The sequence below is a fragment of the Mizuhopecten yessoensis genome, unplaced genomic scaffold, assembly GCF_002113885.1.
Source record: "Mizuhopecten yessoensis strain PY_sf001 unplaced genomic scaffold, ASM211388v2 scaffold8015, whole genome shotgun sequence".
NCBI lineage: Eukaryota > Metazoa > Mollusca > Bivalvia > Pectinida > Pectinidae > Mizuhopecten > Mizuhopecten yessoensis.
The window spans coordinates 81,390-102,339 of NW_018407336.1; the positions used below are offsets into that span (position 1 = coordinate 81,390).

Here is a 20,950-nt window from a genome sequence, read left to right on the forward strand (position 1 = left end):
TTTTATCAGAGTGTATTACACTCACAATGTCATTTTTATCAGAGTGTATTACACTCACAATGTCATTTTTATCAGAGTGTATTACACTCACAATGTCATTTTTATCAGAGTGTATTACGCCGACAATGTCCCTTTTATCAGAGTGTATTACGCCCAAAATGTCTTTCTTAGAGTGTATTACGCCAACAATGTCCTTTTTATCAGAGTGAATTACGCCAACAAAGTCCTTTTGATCAGAGTGTATTACACCCACGAGGTCTTTTTTTATCAGGATGTATTACGCCAACAATGTCCTGTTTATCAGAATGTATTACGCCCCCAGTGTCCTTTTATCAGAGTGAATTACGACCACAATGTCCTTTTTATCAGAGTTTATTAAGCCAACAAAGTCCTTTTTATCAGAGTGTATTACGCCGACTATGTCCTTATTATCAGAGTGAATTTTGCCAATAATGTCCTTTTTATCAGAGTGTATTACGCCAACAATGTCCTTTGTATCAGAGTGAATTATGCCTATAATGTCCTTTTTATCAGAGTGAATTACGACGACAATGTCCTTTTTATCAGAGTGTATTACGCCAACAATGTCCTTTTTATCAGAGTGAATTATGCCAATAATGTCCTTTTTATTAGAGTGAATTACGCCAACAAGGTCCTTTTTATCAGAGTGTATTACGCCCACGTTCACATTGTCCTTTGTTTCTAGTGACAGTCACTATCAAATATCTTCGATAGATTAAGACAGTCAACAGGAACTATACGAGGTCTACCTTGAACGGGACCTCCATGGCCTTCATGTCGACTTCGTCCTCGACCCAGAAGGTGACCTTGCCCTTGGCGTTGATGGCGTAAGTTTCTTCCAGGACTGACATGAGAGGAGATGGGTTATCTTCCTTGGAATACAGCTCCTCGATTTGGGCCTTCTGCGGGTCAGGTCGGTACACACGGTACACATGCGGGGCTAAATAAAGATATTAGATTCTAGTCTGAAAATTACCGATATACATATAAGAATCGATGACAGTTTAATCAAATTTCACTATAAAACACTTTTACCCTGCAGAAATAGATAAATATATGCGAGACATTTGCTGTTTAATTACACAATTATAGGAAGTGTTCACCTTACCCAGTTTAGCATACGCGGGAGATTTATTTATGCAATGGTGACCAGGTAGACCGCAGGCCAGCTCTTTGCTCCATCGCTTATTACGCGAGAAGAAGTTTGTGACGTCAGGATCGTCATTCAACATTGGGTACGGCATCCAGTGTACCATGTTACTACAGTTTTTGTGCTTCCTCTCGTAAATAATTCCTAAAACACAACAGGACGGTTAATCAATGAAATTTTGTTTTCGGATTTAACTCGATACAACGACATATATTAATTGCACAAATATAGTCTTTAGTTTTACTACATGTCGTCCTTTATATTCGTTTATAAAGCGCTCTAGAGCTGCTAGATTAAGCAGGATGTGGATATGGCGCTAAATAAATATCTATTATTGTTGTTGATGATGATGATAATACTAATAGTAATATACAACATTTATATAGCGCCCTATATAATTCGTAAAACTACTACAAAGCACTTTACAACATTTGGATAATAGGAATGGTTATAATTGTGAAACAAAAACAAATGCTTACAATTACTTTTATACATTTAGGCAAGCAATGTGCACATAATTGAACAAATAAAAGGGTGGTATTTACATGACGTCTTTGCAAAGATTCTAAAATGCAGACGTGAAGAGGTGAGTTTTGATGTCCCTCTTGAACTTGGCCAGGGTATTTGACTTTCTAATAGCAGATGGTAAGCTATTCCACAACGTAGCCGGTTCCTTCCAAAGCATATGTTTCCATAGGTTACAGTACGGGTTTTGGGACACACAACAAAGATTCTGATACCGACCGCAGTGATCGTAACGGCTGATACAGGGTAACAAGCTTCTGTAGGTACTGAGGTACAGGTAACCAATGCAACGAATAAAGCACAGGTGTGATGTGGTCTCTCTTTCGAGTACGAGCAACTAGTCGTACTGCAGTGTTCTGGACCCTCTGCAGACGACTAGTTAGTTTGTCAGATATACCACAGATCTGGACTTTTGACTTAGCCAATGATTTGTTGATGATTTCAATAGTCACCTTATGATCACCTTAGTTTGCAGAGGTGCGTGCTTCCCTATAAGGGCTTCTATACCAGTGCTTCAAGACATTGCTTTAATATGTCTGTAGGCAGTGGATCAAGCTTACAGGACTTCGATTGCGAGGTCATGATAATGTTGCGCAACTCGTTCTGGGTTGTAAGTGAGAGCTTTGCCAATGGTTCCCATCAAATGCAATGTCAGCAGTCATGACAGAGATGTCAATGTCAGCAGTCATGACAGAGATGTCAATGTCAGCAGTCATGACAGAGATGTCAATGTCAGCAGTCATGACAGAGATGTCAATGTCAGCAGTGGTGTTCACTTCGGTAATATTTTTCCTGATTGAGCTGATTTTATTCAGAAAGTAATCACTGAACTTGCTTGCTAAGTCTTTTTCAGAATTACAGCTTGGTAGGATAATTTCACCTTTCTGTCCCATTAGGTTTTTGGTGAATCTAAAAAGCTGTCTATTATCCTTGCCGCATTCTTCGATTCTTTCCGAATGATAAGCCTTCTTTGACTGAAAGAGTAGTGAACCAACTAGCCGACATTGCTCTCTATGAATCTGTTGGTGAACGGTTAATTTGGTCCGTCGCCACTGTCTCGCTGTTTTTTTACGGTTCTGTTTTTTTTACCCGGAGATTTTCATTATACCACGGGGCATTCGGTCTCACAGTTATCACCTTAGTTTGCAGAGGTGCGTGCTTCCCTATAAGGGCTTCTATACCAGATGTGTATGCTTCAACAAGATCATCAACCTCGCCTTCAGTAGATTGAAGGGCGGAACAAGACTGAATGTCATTGTTGAAATCTGGTATTGAAATTTCGCGGAATTTCCGGAAGCTCACTTTTTTCCTTGCACGAGCTACCTTACTATAATTCAGTGTTGTGATGACAGCAACATGATCACCGGATTGGTTCCCCTTTAGATCACTTAGACATGGATCAATCACTGAAATAGCTCCATGAATGACTGAGTTATCCTCCCTCGTTATAACCACATCCAGTGTGTGGCCATGGATGTGTGTAGCTTCTATCACATGCTGAATCAGACTCCTGGAATCTAGCAGACCAGAGAAATGGCGAGCATCAACATTAGATAGATCGTCTAAGTGGAAATTTAGATCACCAGTGATAACTTGGTGGTCTAAAAAGGTAGACCTTTCATCAAAAAACACTGTATTTCGGAAAGCATTCTGTTTAGATGGTGGAGGCCTGTAAATGGTACACAATCTAAATTGTTTATCACCAGCAATGACAGAACAAGTCATGTGCTCAAAGTGTGTGTATACATCATCATGGCTGGAAGGGCGAATTCTCACACTTTGGCCTAAACAGAATAGCCACCCCACCACCACGTTTGCCGAGTCTAGCATTGTGGTGGAATCCATAGCCTGTTGGTATTAGCTCAACTAGGACCTGGTCATCGATATCTGAACCAAACCAGGTTTCTGTCAATGCAAGAATGTCAGTGTCCTGATATGTTACAAAATCCCCGATGGGCAATGAGTTATTCTTCACTGAGCGCCAGTTTAAGGACGACACTAAATTCAGAGGACTAACTGTCTTACAGTGACCAGCTGTTGTTGGCTTGATGACATGTAAATTCTCGAGCGATACTGATGATGTCGGAATCCATGTGGAAGTATCGTTACGAGAATGCACAATAGTGTCGATGCCCGATACTTCTGTAAGTGCAGTGTTGCCCTGCAAGAAAGAGTGCGAGGCAGACAGACCATTTGTAGTGACCAAAATGGATGAGGTTATCAGTGTTCAGGCTCGAGCGGGTAAAAACTGGTTTCGTTTGATTTAACACCGATAACACTCGGTATTCGCCTAACAGCACCCTTTACCTGCCCGTGTCCCACATCTAGTGCGCAAGTTTTTCTCCGAATTTGATTCCTGAAAATCCTCTTAAAGATGTGTTATAATACTATGACTCACTGGTCTAAGTGCCAGGAGAACAGATCTACTATATCTTAACATATATGAATAAGCGAAACAAGAACAAACACAAATAGTAGAACAACAGTACAAAATGTCACGAACATATTTACCAAATTTCTGATTCTGATATCTATACTGGAAGGGGACTCACTCACAGTGCAAATGGCATCAGAAAATTACTACAAACGGCATCAGAAAGTTTTAGTCAGATCTTAGAGTAATAACGTTATTATTCTGAACTGTTATCAAGAATCATTAAGTCAAAATATAATACTGATATTGATCTAAAGTACTATAAATTATTTGGATTTATGCCGCAGGCCTGCTGGTGGTCCCACATTTAATTTGTGCCTCGTAAATTAATGGGAGATGACACATTTATGACGAAATGTCTCTTACAAATCAAAATATGATGATGCACAAAATTTGTCCTTAAAATTGTATTGATATATTAACTTTCCAGAAGAAAAAAAAATGTTTCACGAGCAGATGATCGCGTTTATATAAGCAAGAATGAACAAAAGCCGTGAGAGGATACCGAGATGGTTTAGAGTATGGGTAAAACATTGACAGTAAAACAAAGATGGCGTCTATCCAAGCCCAGATTATTTTTTTTACCACAATGATAATTACAGTTTTTGTATATGTAAGTCAAATGTGAAAAGAATGTTTCAAAAAAAATACAAATATGAATGACATTTTTTTTTACAGACGTCACTTCGTCACAACAACAACAACAACAAAATGTAGACCCAGCGGTTAAAATTCTGTCCTTTGATATACGTAATTAAAGCCAAAAATGACGACAAAGTTCCAATTTCAAAAACTCAAATTATAGACGAGAATGATCTCGGACTATTTAAATGATAATATGGCAAACTTCAGCGCTGGTAAATAAGTATATTCGTGAAAAACACAAAATTTGTCGGGAGCCTACTCGAGCAAGCCTTATCAGGCACTAACCGGAAGTCAAGATCAAAATTATAATGATGATGATAATGATAATGATGATGGTGATTGTAGTGGTGGCGGCGGTAGTTGTGATGTATTTAAAAGAAAAATGATAAGACTCGTGTGTACCTTCAAGACAGGTGCCACAGTCACTAAAACACCCCCTGACAGCGTACTGGAGTTCTGAGGGGGGTTCATGGTCGAGGTGTTGTCTGATCATATCCGCCCACACGAGTGCCGCCTCGGAGTTTCTATGGCCAACAGTAGACAAACAGAAGTCGGTGCTGTCATTCGGGGTACACACATCTGTCGGTGTGGATCGTTTACGTCTGCGATTCACGAGCTCCGGCAGCTTGTATAGGTAGGTTGGTGACTGTTTAAGAGGGATAACAGCAAGGTTACAGGCTTCGACTGGATCGTCCGGGTCAACAACTCGCCCCTCTGTAATGGTAAACCATAGAAAGACGAAAACATGTAATCGCATAAGTAAGTGTACATTTCTGTTAAACTAACACAACAATGACATTTAAACACAATTCTTTTTCTTTCTTTTTTTTTTTAATACGTTTTGAAAGTTGTCAATTTTTGTATTTGTTAATGTCTAATATAACAGCAGATGTATTAAAGTTAATTCCTTTTTAATTAAGAGTTTATGAGCTCGAAATCTAATAGTGTTAACAGTAAACATGTCGACGTGATTTTTGTTTTAATGAAATAATATAATATATTACTTTGTTATCAAATAAGTTTGAAACCCTATAAACCAGATCTGTTTATATGTCAACAACCCACCGATTGCTGCTGTATGCAGAGTTTCAAGGAAGTCCTCGTAGGCGTTTTTGTCCATGCCAGGGTAGGGTATGAGCGAATCGGGCGCAACCCATACCTCGAATAAATCCCGCATGTCAACAAACACACTATTTGCATACAGCCCGAGTCCCATCGCCTCGTTTTGAAGATTGAACAGCGGTCCACACGTCTTGACGACTTCCTCTAGTAGCCGTGCTGGAGTGTATGCAGAGGACGTGTTTTCGGCAAACTTCAGCTGCATGGCCACGCCCAGCGTGTGGGTGTTGTATCGGTCGTCTGTCGATTGGCTGAATAGGGACACTTGCTCCGGATCGGCAAGGTAACCCCTGACAACCACAAGGTCTATTTGCTCCCCTATGATATAGAATGTGATCACAGGTTACAAAAATATTTGTCCAATAATAATCTTTTCTCATTCTTTCTATCTAAAAGCCAGTGAACATAAATGAGTTTTGTTGCAAGTAAATTCAAACACCATAACAAAATATTTCGATAAAATATAATATGGGTCAAAAATAGCAATTTTTGGCATTTTTTGGTCATTTATGATGTGGTAACCATGGTTTTCACACAAGTGACATACATAGAAAAAGAGGTTTATTCACTTCTCAGTACTTTATATGTATTGTAAATGTAATGCAGTTTACAAATGTATATAAATGTATGCATGTGTTGTGTAGGGTAAATCCGCTGTGTTTACATTTCCTCGACATGTGCCTTGTTTATCAGAGTCGGGCCATTTCTACTATATTCTGCTACCATATACACATAGAACTTGATTTTTTTTTCTGAAAAAATGCCTTTATATGCTTGATTCAGCTTCACCTCATTCATTATTGCTTAAAACTACTCAAAAAAGTCATAGCCTATTACCTGTGGATGTATAAAGGGGGGTAACTCGCGCTTTTCACAGGCACTTGTGAAATTCTGCAATTCATCACATATGTGTCAATTGTGTTATTGGTAAAGTTGATACCAAACATCAAACATCAATTAGTTCACAGGCTATCTCCTGATGCATTCATACTAGATTTCAGTCTGTTTACTCAGTTCAGCCCCCGGTAGCCATGGTTACTAATACATAAAGTTGTATTTATTGAAAATGGGTAAAATATCTGTTTTCATTCTAATTACACTATTTTAGATGTTTTTTTTCTCACTTGATTCAGCATACAGATTAAATAAGCAAAGTCAGCAATGTCAATAAATTTTATTTCCATAATCACAGCTAAAGAATTTTTTTTTCCAGCGAAATATGTTAAATGAACAATTTCTGAGGGTCACTGTCAATTCTAGGCGAGGAAAGTAAATAACGGTTGCTATGGTGGCACTTGTCTGGTTTTTCAGAATATCTGACATTTCTGTGCTTTTCATCGGTCACGGGGAGTGTGTCTGTTGCTAGTTTGTTGTTGAGATGGGTTTCCTAGTGTTCAATGTTTTGATATCAGTGATCCTCGATGATGTCATAGATGCCCATTGATGACGTCATAGTTATGATGACATCACAGTTACTTTGACGTCATCAAACAAGACAGTAACATCATAGTATCACTGTACTGTTTGTTTTTCACAGGAACATGATCTCAAAGCATCATATTTCACCCAAAACGAAATTTTATTCATGAAAACTACAAACCTATTCAAGTTTTCATTTTTCAGATTACCTCCCTTTGTTGGTAGTTTGAGAGCAGAATTGGTAAATAAACCTGTCAGGAGAATTCATATTACTCGGTCACTATTAAAGTGAGAAAGGAAACGGATACATCGTTGTGTTCATTGTCTCATTTTCCAGACATTTAAAAGTTTTTAATTAAATTTTGGGAAAAAGAAAGTGATGCATAAGGTAGCAGTATACAGTAGAAAAAAAATGCAAAAATCAAGTTTTACAACTTTACTGGGACCCAGATAGTTCTGCAACCAGGTAGGTAATCTTTAATTTCAGACAGAACTTAGGAAAAAAAATACTAGTTGCGGGGGTCAAATTTTGGGTCAAAAATAGCAATTTTTGGCATTTTTTGGTCATTTTTATTGTGGTAACCATGGCTTTCACACAAGTGACATACATAGAAAAAAGAGGTTTATACACTTCTCAGTACTTTATATGTATTGTAAATGTAATGCAGTTTACAAATATATATAATGTATGCATGTGTTGTGTAGGGTAAATCCGCTGTGTTTACATTTCCTCGACATGTGCCTTGTTTATCAGAGTCGGACCATTTCTACTGTATTCTGCTACCATATCTTGCTGAATAGACCGTATTCGGAACGACTAAAAGAGCCGTCAGCGATGACTTACCGTCAGTACTGGCACGGTTGAGCTGGAACAGCAGACTGGAGTAACAGGTGAGAATGCTGGGATGTAACCGGAAGTACTGGTAGGTGTCATCCGACGACATGAACTGGTGCAGGTAGGCTCCGTTATCCAACTCTGTATTACCCTTAAATAACAGATACGATCGTTGTTTCTCATAGAGTAACACGGATGTGTCTCTTCCTCTACATTGACAAGTCAAGCGATTGGGTCATAACCGTTAAGTATGACGGCTCTGAGTAGTCTATTACATCTCTATAGACCACTTTTTTATCTCTTTATCTATGTAAGCCGCCATCTTGGATTGAGGAGGGATTTTTCGGAGGGCTTAGATTAATGTATGCATAATAACAAAGGAGTAGCGGTCGAGTTTTTAATTTTTTTTTATTGACATTTTCACACCTAGAGTGCTATTGTGACATTGTACAACATTTAAAGGACAATGTTAACACGTAGTCATAACGACGTAACAGGTACATTCTTTGATCCAATAAAAGTGATAATGACCAATTAGCAAGAAACATTGCGTTGTCAGGGCGACATATTGTTTTGTTACCGCTGTGATATTCCGTTTCTAATTCTTACTCATTGGTGATTTAACGATAGAATCTTTCTTAATTAAAAAAAAATAAATAAATAAATAAATAAACAAACAAACTCAAAATATCACATCCAGTTTGATTAATTATGAAACATGCATAGACGAGTTAAATGTCACTCTTTATTACAGATCATATGCGACATATGATGCTACAACACCTAATATCACAAGTAACTACATTCAAGTTTACACCAACGGATTACATTGGAGCATAATAATAGTGTATGATAATATCATACAGCAAACAATGTTACATCACGATCAAATACTGTTAATAATAGCGAGAACTATAATGCAGGAATATTTACATAACAAAGAAGGTGGAAAACAATTTTGTATTCTTTTTCTTCTGTTTTTGTGATGATCTTGCAGTTTGTTTTGTTTCTACATATTTTGTGCTCGTTTAGCACTGTCACACATTTTTTTTTCTGGTTACCATTGCCTTCACCACATCAAAGTTAATGTCTAAAGAATGTTTGTAGTTCAGCGTGACCCCCCGTACTTTGCAACAAGAGGTATTTCCCTCTTTGTTGGGTTTTGCGATGTTATAGGCGTAGTTTTTGGGCCCACCAGTTACAAAGGATGTGAGGTCGATTCCTTACTCTTCAGCAGTCAAATCGCCCAGATAGTCCCCGAGCTCAGGTTCCCACTGACCAGGACGAACTGTGAATATTACAGAGTCCGTGTCACAGTAGAGGACACGTGTGTCTAGCCGTTCAAGGTAACTATAGAGCTTGAGACGATCTTGGGCGGCCGTGTACGCTGCGACAACCACGTTTGTGCGTCCAGAAGCTTCGATGAAATCGTTTGCGTACAACCAGTCCATCCGTACCATGTCATCGCAGACAAACTTTACATTCTTGATGGTTTGGCTGTCACTGGTCATCATGTCGAAATAGATGTCTCTATCGGAGATGTAGGTCGACTGTACCATGTTTTCCTTTGACCGAATTTACCCCAGAAACTGAAAATAGTAGAACGTTTTAAAGTGTTAGTAGAACACGAATACAAATATGTTTGTCAAAAGAACGGATCTTTGGATAATTTCACGTGTATTTCACGTGAGTATTGGCCAACACGAACAATTCACTCGCGATTCTTTGGCATGACCACACACACGTGTCGATGTCCATCCCGGACAACGTCCACTTAGTGTCCTACCGTACTAAACACCAGTCAAGATCATCGTTTTTTCCTTCGCGCCCGTGCTTTCCACCCCAAGCTATCTCTTTCTTTTGGGCCCCTTTGCCTTCTTCGTCAACCTCCCAAGAGCGACAACTCGGTCATTACTTTCGTTTATGGTTGCACACCACCATTATTTAAATCATTAAAAAAAACCTATCCACATGCAACAAAAATTGCATACATTTATTCTGACAATGTTTACAAAATGCATACATGTGTACCATTACTTTCATTTGGAGATATGCAATGTATTTATTGCTGTTTTATCAGAACCTCTGACGTAATTAAATGTAAGAAAAAGAGGATAGCAATAATAAAGTATACCTGTTGAGCCTTCTTAATCAAGGGTTTTTCTTGATGTTGTTCTTGTCCAACAGTATCCCTTCTTTTACGAAATAGTCGGAGTGATATTTTTCCTTCTGTTTATCTGTGCTACACGATATTGGCCACCCACTTGCTTCCTGTTTCAGCTTCAGAAAGGCGTTTACGTACTCCGTAAAAAATCCCCCAGTTTTTGATTTGGTATCGTACTGGGCGACGCTATCGAAATGCCATACCTCGTACATATTCAAAAGTTTGTACCCTTTTCTCAAGGCCGTTTTCACCTCGTCGGTCACCCAGATGTATGTGATGGCTCTCCCCTCCTCATCATGGTCACATGGCGTTTGTGATGTAGTCTCGGCGCACGTGCGACAGAGAGGAAACAACAGTTTTCCACCTGCTGTGTATGGAAGCACGGGTATGTGTAAACCTCTAGGAGGAAGTATCTTGCATTTAATCGGTCCTTCGTAAGCGTCGATACCTTGAAAGTTTTCCGTTATAATTTTGGGGTGACCTAGTGGAACCTTTCCTACTTTGTTGATGTAGGGGTACAGAGATGCGACGTCATAATATATTATGTTCTCGTCTCCAATGGCCTCTGCGTACATTGCGAAAGCCTCCGTTCGTCCACCCTTGAAAGCTTCTCGCGGTTCTAGGGGACTCAACATGTCTATTGCATCCACATACGGAAATGTCTGTTTTACATTGCCGGTTGAATGCGCACTCCCATATGCACTTGTATGTGTATCCTAGGTCCTCCATATACCGCTGTTTATCCAACGTTCTCATATGTAGGTCGGCCATTGTACAATCAGTTACGGTATTCATGGTGGTTCTCGCAAAACATTTTGTGCACCCGTGCCAGAAACAGCCATTGAATTCATAGACTATTTTGTTCTGTTTCGATATATCCGTCAGCTTTGTATGGTCCAATATGCTTTTCCGCCATTCACCGCGTGTTGTATCTCCACGTGTTCCGTCGTTGCGATATATTTGAGCCATTGGATAGCCTTGATGGAATATTTGTCCTCTGGTCGGTACCCGTGAGGTGGTATGATTCCAATACTTTCCGGCTGAAGGAAGTTGGTCCTGTACACCAGATTACATGCGGAAGCTATGGTGATGCATCGTTCAAAAGGATCGATGCCTTGATTTCCATCATGAACCGTCATCTGTTTAAACATAGTCTGGAATTTAAGGCAACATTGTCAAAGTATGTCAACATCTGAGCGGCAATATATCAGTAATTCCTCTTGAAACACGAATTCGTCGTTTTTGTGTGTATTGTACCATTAAACAAATAATTTTCTCTCGGTTTCATTCCACCAGTGTGGTAATATATCATGTCAGGAAGACAGGAGAGACGGGCACGTTGGTTTTCCTTCCGGTTGAACAGATGGGGAAAATGACCTTTAGCTAATTTATCGACCCCAAACGATTCTGGGAGGTCTGCTTACGCCATGGGTAGAAAATTGATGCTGTCCAGAAACCTCATTTTGCACTGCTGAACATCGATGGACAGGTATTTGGACCCACTGGTGATTACCTCCGGTAAGATTGCGTTTTCGTGCAGATATTTTAAAATGGGGTAGCTGTCAAATCCTTTAAAATATTGTGACTTTGGATCCGTAATCCGTGACTCCGAGAACAACCATGTGCAGAATTCGTTTGTTGTGTCAAAATGTGTTCGTTCTTCCCACAGTTGTTACACTCACTAGCTTGTGTGACGTCATCAGCCATACATTTTTCACAGACTTTATGGGCGACACACAAATTCGAACGATGATCATAGGATCCACACCACGTTGTTTTTTCAGTTTATGCACTTTCTCCCCTTCCCATGTTTGTAACCACGATCACATCCCAGCATATAGTCTTGAGTGCATTCGAAATCAAAGAATTAATAGGTCTTTTTTGTTTTCTTGTCGAATTGATCCTCTGTTTTGTCGTTATATGTGGTCCGGTCTGATTCCAATTCAACCGTCTGCATATAGCATTGATGGTCGTCTGTAAAATAGTCCTTGCACGTTTTGCAGTAACGTTCTCCACACACATGCGTCTTGGTATGCAGTGATACGTTGATGGCCTGGCTACACTGTTTACACCGGTAGTAGGTGTTACACGTGGACTTTCCAGACGGTGACTGTTTCTTGTGTGCTTCGAAACATACATCGTTCCTGAAATATCTATTGCAGTCCGAACAATACTGCCAACGTTCGTCAATGTCTTCGTGTAGTTGATGACAGTACACGCACGGGTTGTTGCATCGGTGTTTTTCTTTGTGGTCGTATCCCTTTCTGCATTGTATACAGTAATAATTTCTGCTCAAAAATGCCGGCATACTTGTGATGACGTCATAGTGGTCGTCGTGGGGATATAAATGTTTGTCGGCTTCCGGTCCAGCGTAAACGATGGCGTTAAAATGTTCCTTCGACACCACTACGATCTGGTAGTCTGGCATCGCAGTTTGGAAGAGTTTAATCTCCTTCACGCCACATTTCTTTAGAGGCTCTTTTATGTAAATCCTTTGCAAGTGTTCCCTGCAGTTTTGTTTACCTAGCCTGATGCTATTCCATTTATCATGACCATCAATGCGCGCTTGTGCGGTGATTATGGCTCTGGCGCAGCAGAGGTCATCATCATTTTGAATTCTGATGAAACACCTTTTGTCTTTCATCATTTTCTCCAAATCCACATAATGGCAGTGTTTCCTTGTACCACCTTTTGGCATGTTTACATGTACGAGCTCAATATCTAAAGTCTCGTCCAAAACATAGGATTGTAAAACGCGCTCTATTTCTGACAACAAACGATCGGCAGTCAGAGCCGAGACATTCATGAACGGAAGGGTGATAGGGAAATCAAGTTCCGGACACTCGACCGACAGTCTAACCAAGTCGTTTGTGTCCATGAACTCTGTAATGTTATCTATCAGAGACTGGAACAGTCTCTTCAGTGTCTTGAATATATCCAGTAGATCCCGCACTTCCAAACCCTTAAAGTCAACATTATAATGAGTGGCCTTTGTCTGGAATTTCGGGATGTCTGTTTCTTTTACTACACGTAGAGTATAATAGTCGTCCACTACGGCGTACCTTGCCTGTTGTCGTTTAGGTGGAGGTTCCATGTTTTCATGTAATGGCCTTTTGTGGCCCCACCGTATAGATTGTGTTGTTGTTGTCTGTGCCGCTGTAGATTGTCCTCTAAACAACATACCACAGTCGTCACATTGGTGGAGGGATCCGTCCTGATGTCTCGCCAAATATCGATCAAAGTTGTCTCTTCGTCCAAACTTTTTACCGCATATGGTACAGCATGTCTATGTAGTCGTCTGTGTTCTTGAAGTAGACTCATCCTGGAAAACGAGGCACCGCACTGAACGCATTCGTGTGTCATGTTGACTGTTCGGTTGTTGACTGTAGACTGATGTGTCGAGGTGAAAGCTGAAATGTATAATAGCCTACCATCAAAATTTGATTGGATATTACTACATTACCCATAATACACTGAATTACACAGAATGCATTTTATTTAACGTCATAAAATGCTTTTATATTTAAAGATCACAGCATTATTACTCTGACTCTAGAGGTGTAAAGATGTATGGTATTGCGTGCTCGAGGTGTCAGAAGGCATTTTGTAGTCGATACAACCTACACAGGCATATAAAGAAAAATCATTCAGAAGCGGACAAAACACTGGGAGTGTATGGATCGCCCGGAGAAGCGCCTGGAGGAGCGCATTGAGTGCCTGATGGATCGCCTGGAGGAGCGCATGGAGCCCTTGGAGGAACTTATAGAGCGCATGTAGAAGCGCATGGAGCGCAAGGAACACCTGGAGCGCTTAGAGGAGCGAATAGAGCACATGGAGAGCCTAGAGCCCTTGGAGGGGCGCGTGGAGCGTATGGAGGAGCGCATGGAGCACATGGAGGAGCGCATAGAGCGCATGTAGAAGCGCATGGAGCACATGGAGGAGCGCATGGAGGAGCGCATGGAGGAGCGCATGGAGCCCTTGAAGGGCCGCCTGGAGCGCCCGAACGAGCGCATGGAGCGCCAGAACGGGTGTATGGAGCGGATGGAGCGCATGGAGCACCCGGAGGAGCGCATGAAATGCCAGGAGCTTAGACAGCGACGGACTGTAAAGGTGAAGGCTCTGAATATTCTAAGGAGTTCTGTTTTAAACATCCCTTTACGATGATTGTGTCGGGACAAAACTATTGCAAGACAACTTCACTAAACTGACCCCATCGCCCGAAAGGATTATATGGCTTTACAAAAGATGGCAGCCTCTGTATGACGTCATCAAAACGACCGTCAGACCCGAAGTGGAATTTATACAAGGAGTGCCATTTAACCTCGAGAACGATCAGTTTCTAGATCCAAACGTAAATAACGTCATTGTTTTGGACGACCTCATGTCCATTGCTGCAAAAGACTGCCGAATAAGCGACATGTTTACGGAAGGAAGCCATCATCGGAACTTGTCGGTTATCGCTATAAATCAAAACCTCTACTACAGTAAGGATCCAACACAGGGACAAAATTGTCATTATTTAACGTTATTTAACAATCCTATAGACAGACAACAAATCATGACGTTGGCACGACAGATGTACCCCGATAAAGCTCAACATTTTATGCGCCACTTTGAACAGGCTACGAGCATACCGTATGGTTATTTGCTCGTGGATTTAAAGCCTACACCTTCGGAACACCTGCGCCTGCGCACTGACGTATTAAATGGCAAGCCAAAAGTCAAGACACAGTCTAAAAGAGAGCAACAAGGAGCCATCACACCTCATTTAGTTGAAAGCAGTTCAACAGGACAGACGTGCCCAAAGGAGCTCCAGGGGAGTAAGAACCCTGAACAAATCGACCACGAAGAAATCGCATACAACAATACCGCTGCAACAGAAACAGAGCCCTTAGACATGCATTCCTGTGACGATTGTGGTCTGATGTTTAAAAACATACATGATTAACAGAGGCACGTAAAGCGATGGTGCCCTGAGAACGGTACTCTTAATAGAAATTTGGGTGACGATGAGGACGAAGTAAAATTTCAAGTCAAGAAACATAAGTCTAATATCTTTGATGATGATGACTCAAATATTTTCGATACAAATGAGAAGGAGGAAGATTCAGAAGAGGACGAATACTTCAATACGATGTGTAACCGGGCTAAAGCCAAAAACGAAGATAAATGGAGTGAAAGGGTAGAAAAATACAAAGAAAACGGACTTTCGAAGAAAGAGGCCGAGAGGTAGGCAGAAACAAAGATGAAAGAGCAAAATCTTATGGAATTCCTTAATCAATATGGGCAGACACTCCTTCATCTTTTACAACTAAAAGGTGGGAAACTGCACATGAAAATAATAGAATCTGTGAAAAAGTATAGACGAAATGGTTATGAAAACCTTGCTGCTGTACGAATGTCTCTTTCGAAAAACAAGCACCATTTTCAGTATGTATGAAAATGATGATGTATCAGATGCTGATGATGATGAATTCGAATCTGACGTGGAAATTGATACAGAAGACACCAATGAAAATGAGGACGAATAAAAGTAAGGCATGCCTACGAATTATGCCATAATTGTGGAAACGTCCAAGCAGTACACATCATGCCTACCTGGGAAGAGTATTTAAATGGCATTTATTTCGATCCTGCTAAGCCTGCGAGTCTGTCAGGACCAGACAAATTGTATCAATATGTCAAGCAAGAAGGAAAATATAACATTAGCAAATACAAGATCAGAAAGTGGCTTCAGCGACAGGAACCGTACAGCTTACAACGACCAAACAAGAGACCAGTACACAGAACCCACATACACGTCGCAGGAATGGATGATCAGTGGTCGGCTGACCTCATGGACATGGTAAATTTTCAACGGTCAAGAATTCAAAGCGAAGGTTGTCCAGTCTCTGTTTCGTAAACATAACATTAGGCACAAAATGAGGTTAAAGCATCAGTGAACGCGTATTGAAGACTATAAAGACGAAGATGTACAGGTACTTTACTTACAAACATATCGTTACATTGACAAGTTACGGAGTTTCGCCGACGGTTACAACCAAACAATACATAGAACCATCGACATGGCCCCAACTGATGTGACTATGGATACAGCTGATACAGTGCGTGTGGCTACATATTTGAGTAGGCATAAGGAACATCAAAGACAGAACTGGAGATTCAAAATTAAAAATCGGAGACCGAGTGCGTATCACACATTTGAGGAACATATTTACACGCGAGTACGATGAAAGGTGAACCGGTGAAATATGTACAGTTGCTAAACGATTCTGGAGACAAACCGTGCCTGTTAACATACTGAAAGACTACAACGATGAGGAGATACAGGGTACATTTTATCAATCCGAACTACAGAAAGTGGATATTAAAGACAATGATATGTGGAAAATTGAAAAGGTCCTGAAAACAAAAGGCAAAGGACGAAATAAACAATTGTATGTGAAATGGCTCCACTGGCCAAACACATTCTCCTCTTGGGTGAATGCAAATGATGTTATGAATTAATAAATAGCCTTTTAATTGTAACTGTATAGATTCATGACTCGTTATTTGTAAATAAAATTGCATTGTATATACACTTTGACTTCCCTTGTTTCTATACAAAACATCTGAATAGATAATGTTTTTTTAAATACAATTCAAAAGAATGACATGTCTTACAATCTACACATAAAAGACCAATAGCCCATTCAATAGAGTCGCTGATCTATTTAAACATCCAGTGACCTTGGTGATTTCGTTATATACACATAGGTATACGCCATGCGATACTATATAATAACAGATTGTGTACATGGGACGCCGGGGTGATAATATAAATATTAAAAGGTTTGTTGTGTATATGAACTGTTTTTAACAGATGCCATTTTAACTCAAATGTATTGATCACTGAAATTGTACCTCGACATTGTTCTTCACAAAAACATGGCCATACATGTGGGGTTTACCATACAAAACATGTCTGTTCTTGTACAACATTATTTATCGAGAGATAATGGATACTTAAACATTTTCTTTAGTATTTAATATACATGTTATACTGGCACAATTGACCATGCATATATTACACATATGTTATATATACCACACGTATTATATATAAAAAAAGTATTTACCTTGAATCTCGTTTTTTCTGATGGATCTTCACTATATTTTCCGTGTGCTCACGTCAGCCGAGTCTTGCGTTTTGGGACTAAATGCCAACACGCATTCAAATATATTTTCATATTCTGAAATAACCGTTTGTTCTCATGTTCTCAAATATTATTGGACAATGTAATTTGCAGTGTTATGTCGCCCTGACAACGCAGTGTCTCTTGCTAATTGGTCATTATCATTTTTATTGGATCAAAGAATATACAACCTGTTACGTCGTTATGACTACGTGTTGACATTGTCCTTTAGATGTTGTACAATGTCACAATAGCACGCTAGGTGTGAAAATGTCAATAAAAGAATTTAAAAACTCGACCGCTATTCCTTTAATACAACGTTGCCAAAATGAACTCTTTTCAATAGCGATGATATCAATCACCTGGAACAGGTGTGCTTCTTTATACGTCCCTTTAAATCACAAACAATCAACCAGGTAACCAATAATCAATTATCATAACAACACTAAAGATTCTTTTAATTTACAAACAATTAACCATGTTCATAAATCATGCATATTACGTATTAACATTCAAAAGATGGTTAATTAAACACTTAAGAAATCTTGATTCATTGTTATTATGCATAAATTAATCTACAATTAGCCCTCCGAAAAATCCCTCCTCAATCCAAGATGGCGGCTTACATAGATATAGAGAGAAAAAAGGGATCTATAGAGATTTCATTTCAGAATATTTATTGTTCAGATCTTAGATACAAAGGAATTGGGCAACAGGCAAAGCCTATGAGCGCCCTCTCCTTACAGTTATAAACAGTTTACACACATCATATTGAATTGAAGTAATGATAAAACATGTATATTATGTACATGAATATTGATATTTGCATGTCATTATTAATTTTTTGATAATTGTTGTACAAAAACTAGATTTTACAAAAAAATGGCAATTAAAATGATGCTGGTGGACAGAGCACATAGTAAAAGTATGTACTGGTATCATTCCACACAGCAAAGTCATGAGATAAACAAGTAAGTGTAATCTAGTTAAAGCGTCTTGTATCTTTAACGAATCTCTTAACCATCTCCAAGATACTTATGTTCATATTGATATCAAGTCTTTGACATCCATAAAGAAAAGTCTGGGTATTTAATGGAATAATGTCATTAAAAGCAGAAATGGAGTTCAGGAGAATTTGCCTTTGATTAGTATACAGAGTACAATGGAAGAAGAAGTGATCACAGTCCTCAACAGGAGAACTACATAAGCAGGCAGGGGTATCAATTAGGTGAGATTCAAATAGATCTGAATTCAGGTTACTGGCACAGTTTCTAAGTTGACATAAGGTAATATTAAATTTTCGATCACCATTGTATTTAAAAATATCAGTACATTGGGGTTGAGAATCCATTTCATCTGAGTGTAAAAAATCTCTTTTTATAGATCCAATGGATGTCATTGTGGGATACAGGCAAGTTGGATTATTCCATTCAGACATCAGTTTCGGGAAAAAACTGGCATTATATAACTGAGTTCTTGGTATAGGAACATCAAAAATTCTATTGTGGCGAAGATGATAATTGTCAGTATTATCATTAATGTACGGTTGAATTATATCATAGACATGAGAGGGACATTTCCTATTATATATTTTATAAAAAGTAATATTTTGATGCAAATGTCTTCTTCTATTAAGTGTTATAAAACCAGATTCTCTATATAAGATAGCATGACTTGTTCCACGTCTTAACCCTAAGATAATACGTGCTGCTTCTAGTTGGATAGACTCCAAGACACTGCATTCATTCTGCGTGCAGTTTGCCCATATAATATTTGCATATTCCAGAATTGGACGTATAAATGTGATATATATAGTTTCGAGTGATTTTCTATCAATTTTGTATTTCAACATTCTAAGTATATTAATTCTTTTATAAGCTTTTTCGTATATATAGTTTATGTGGTTAGACCAATTAGCCTTGCTGTTGAAAAACAAACCTAGGTGTTTATGATTAGAAACATTAATAATTGATGATTCATCAAAATATAGGTTAGGATGCAGTGTCTCAGAGTCAACCCGCCTCGAGAAGAGCAGGGCTACAGTTTTATCTGGATTAAAGATAATTCCCCATGTTCTAGCCCAGATTGAAATTTTCCTCAGATCATCATTTAATATATTAGCACATTCTTGCCTGTCTCCCTCAATGAGACCATATAAGGAGGTATCATCAGCAAATAGTTTGAAGTTTGAGGCCAATTCATCACCAATATCATTAATATATAGTAAAAACAAAAAAGGACCAAGGACTGAACCTTGGGGTACCCCTGCCTGTAATGTTTTCCAGTTAGACTTATACCCATCTATGACCACTCTCTGTTGCCTATCATGAAGGTATGATGTAAACCATTCTAACATATTATTACATATACCATATTTTTTTAGTTTATAAATTAGACCGTCATGCCAAACTCTGTCAAAGGCTTTGCTAATATCACAGAAAATCATTCTGGCCTCTTTGCCTTTGTCTAAATGTTTTACAATTTCATCGTATATAATTAATAGCTGATACACTGTGGAATCCTTAGGTAAAAAGCCTGACTGATTCTTAGAAATAATGTTATATCTTGAGAGGTAATTGAACATATACTTAAAAACAATTTTTTCAAATAGCTTGCTAAATATAGGGGTAACAGATATTGGTCTATAGTTGGATGGATCACTTTTATCTCCCTTGCCCTTATAAATTGGGGTAACATGAGCATTTTTCCATCTATTTGGTAGCTTTCCGGTAGAAATAGATTTGTTGAATAAGAGATAGAGTGGTTTCACAAGAGATTGGGAAACCCCTTTTATGAATTTTGGAGGGATACTATCAGGGCCTGAAGGTTTATTAGTATTGAGTAGATCGAGCTGATCAAGAATGTCCTGTTCGGTTATGTCTATTGTTGAGAAGCTATGTCGGGGTCGGGGGCAATCAGGAGGTAAATCGTCAGCATTCTTTTCAGTTACGGAAATCGAAGTGAAATAATCGTTAAAAGATTCCGCCTTATCTATGGGGTGGATTTTCAGTTCGCCGTTGATAATCAATGGAGAGTCATTTTCGTTTTTGTTTTTGAGATTCATAACCGATTTTGCAATACGCCACCATTTTCCGGGGGGTATGGTTTTATCAATTAAAGAAGATTGAAGTTTAGATAAATATTTTTCTTTAGCTTCCCGGACTAAGGATATAACTTCATTCCGAATAGATCTAAATTTTGCCCAGGAAGATGGAGTATTATGTAGCTTAGCTTTGGAATGCTGGCGATTTCTTTGTCTAATTTTGAGTCTGATACCATTAGTCATCCAAATTTTATCATTAGGTCTTATTGTTACTGTTTTATGGGGCACGAATAGGTCGATAGCAGTTAGGATTTTATCAGTTAAAAGAGAGTTCATATTTTCAATATCACCTTGTAATAAAAGATTCCAGTCAATGGACTTAAGATACTCATTTGCCCCGTCAAAGTCAGTGTTATTGAA

At 39.0% G+C, this 20,950-nt stretch overlaps 1 protein-coding gene across 2 annotated transcripts in view; it reads right to left on the bottom strand.

The window, feature by feature from the left end:
* The window catches only part of LOC110454681, a 79,235-nt gene that overhangs the window by 11,702 nt on the left and 46,583 nt on the right, over nucleotides 1–20,950 (bottom strand). For both annotated transcript variants that reach the window (XM_021504327.1, XM_021504328.1), the window contains 5 exons: nucleotides 8,158–8,299; nucleotides 5,841–6,212; nucleotides 5,178–5,489; nucleotides 1,130–1,315; nucleotides 771–961 (listed from right to left, as the gene is read on the bottom strand). In XM_021504327.1, coding sequence (XP_021360002.1) covers nucleotides 771–961; nucleotides 1,130–1,315; nucleotides 5,178–5,489; nucleotides 5,841–6,212; nucleotides 8,158–8,299 — 1,203 coding nt within the window. The remainder of the gene's footprint in view (nucleotides 1–770; nucleotides 962–1,129; nucleotides 1,316–5,177; nucleotides 5,490–5,840; nucleotides 6,213–8,157; nucleotides 8,300–20,950) is intronic.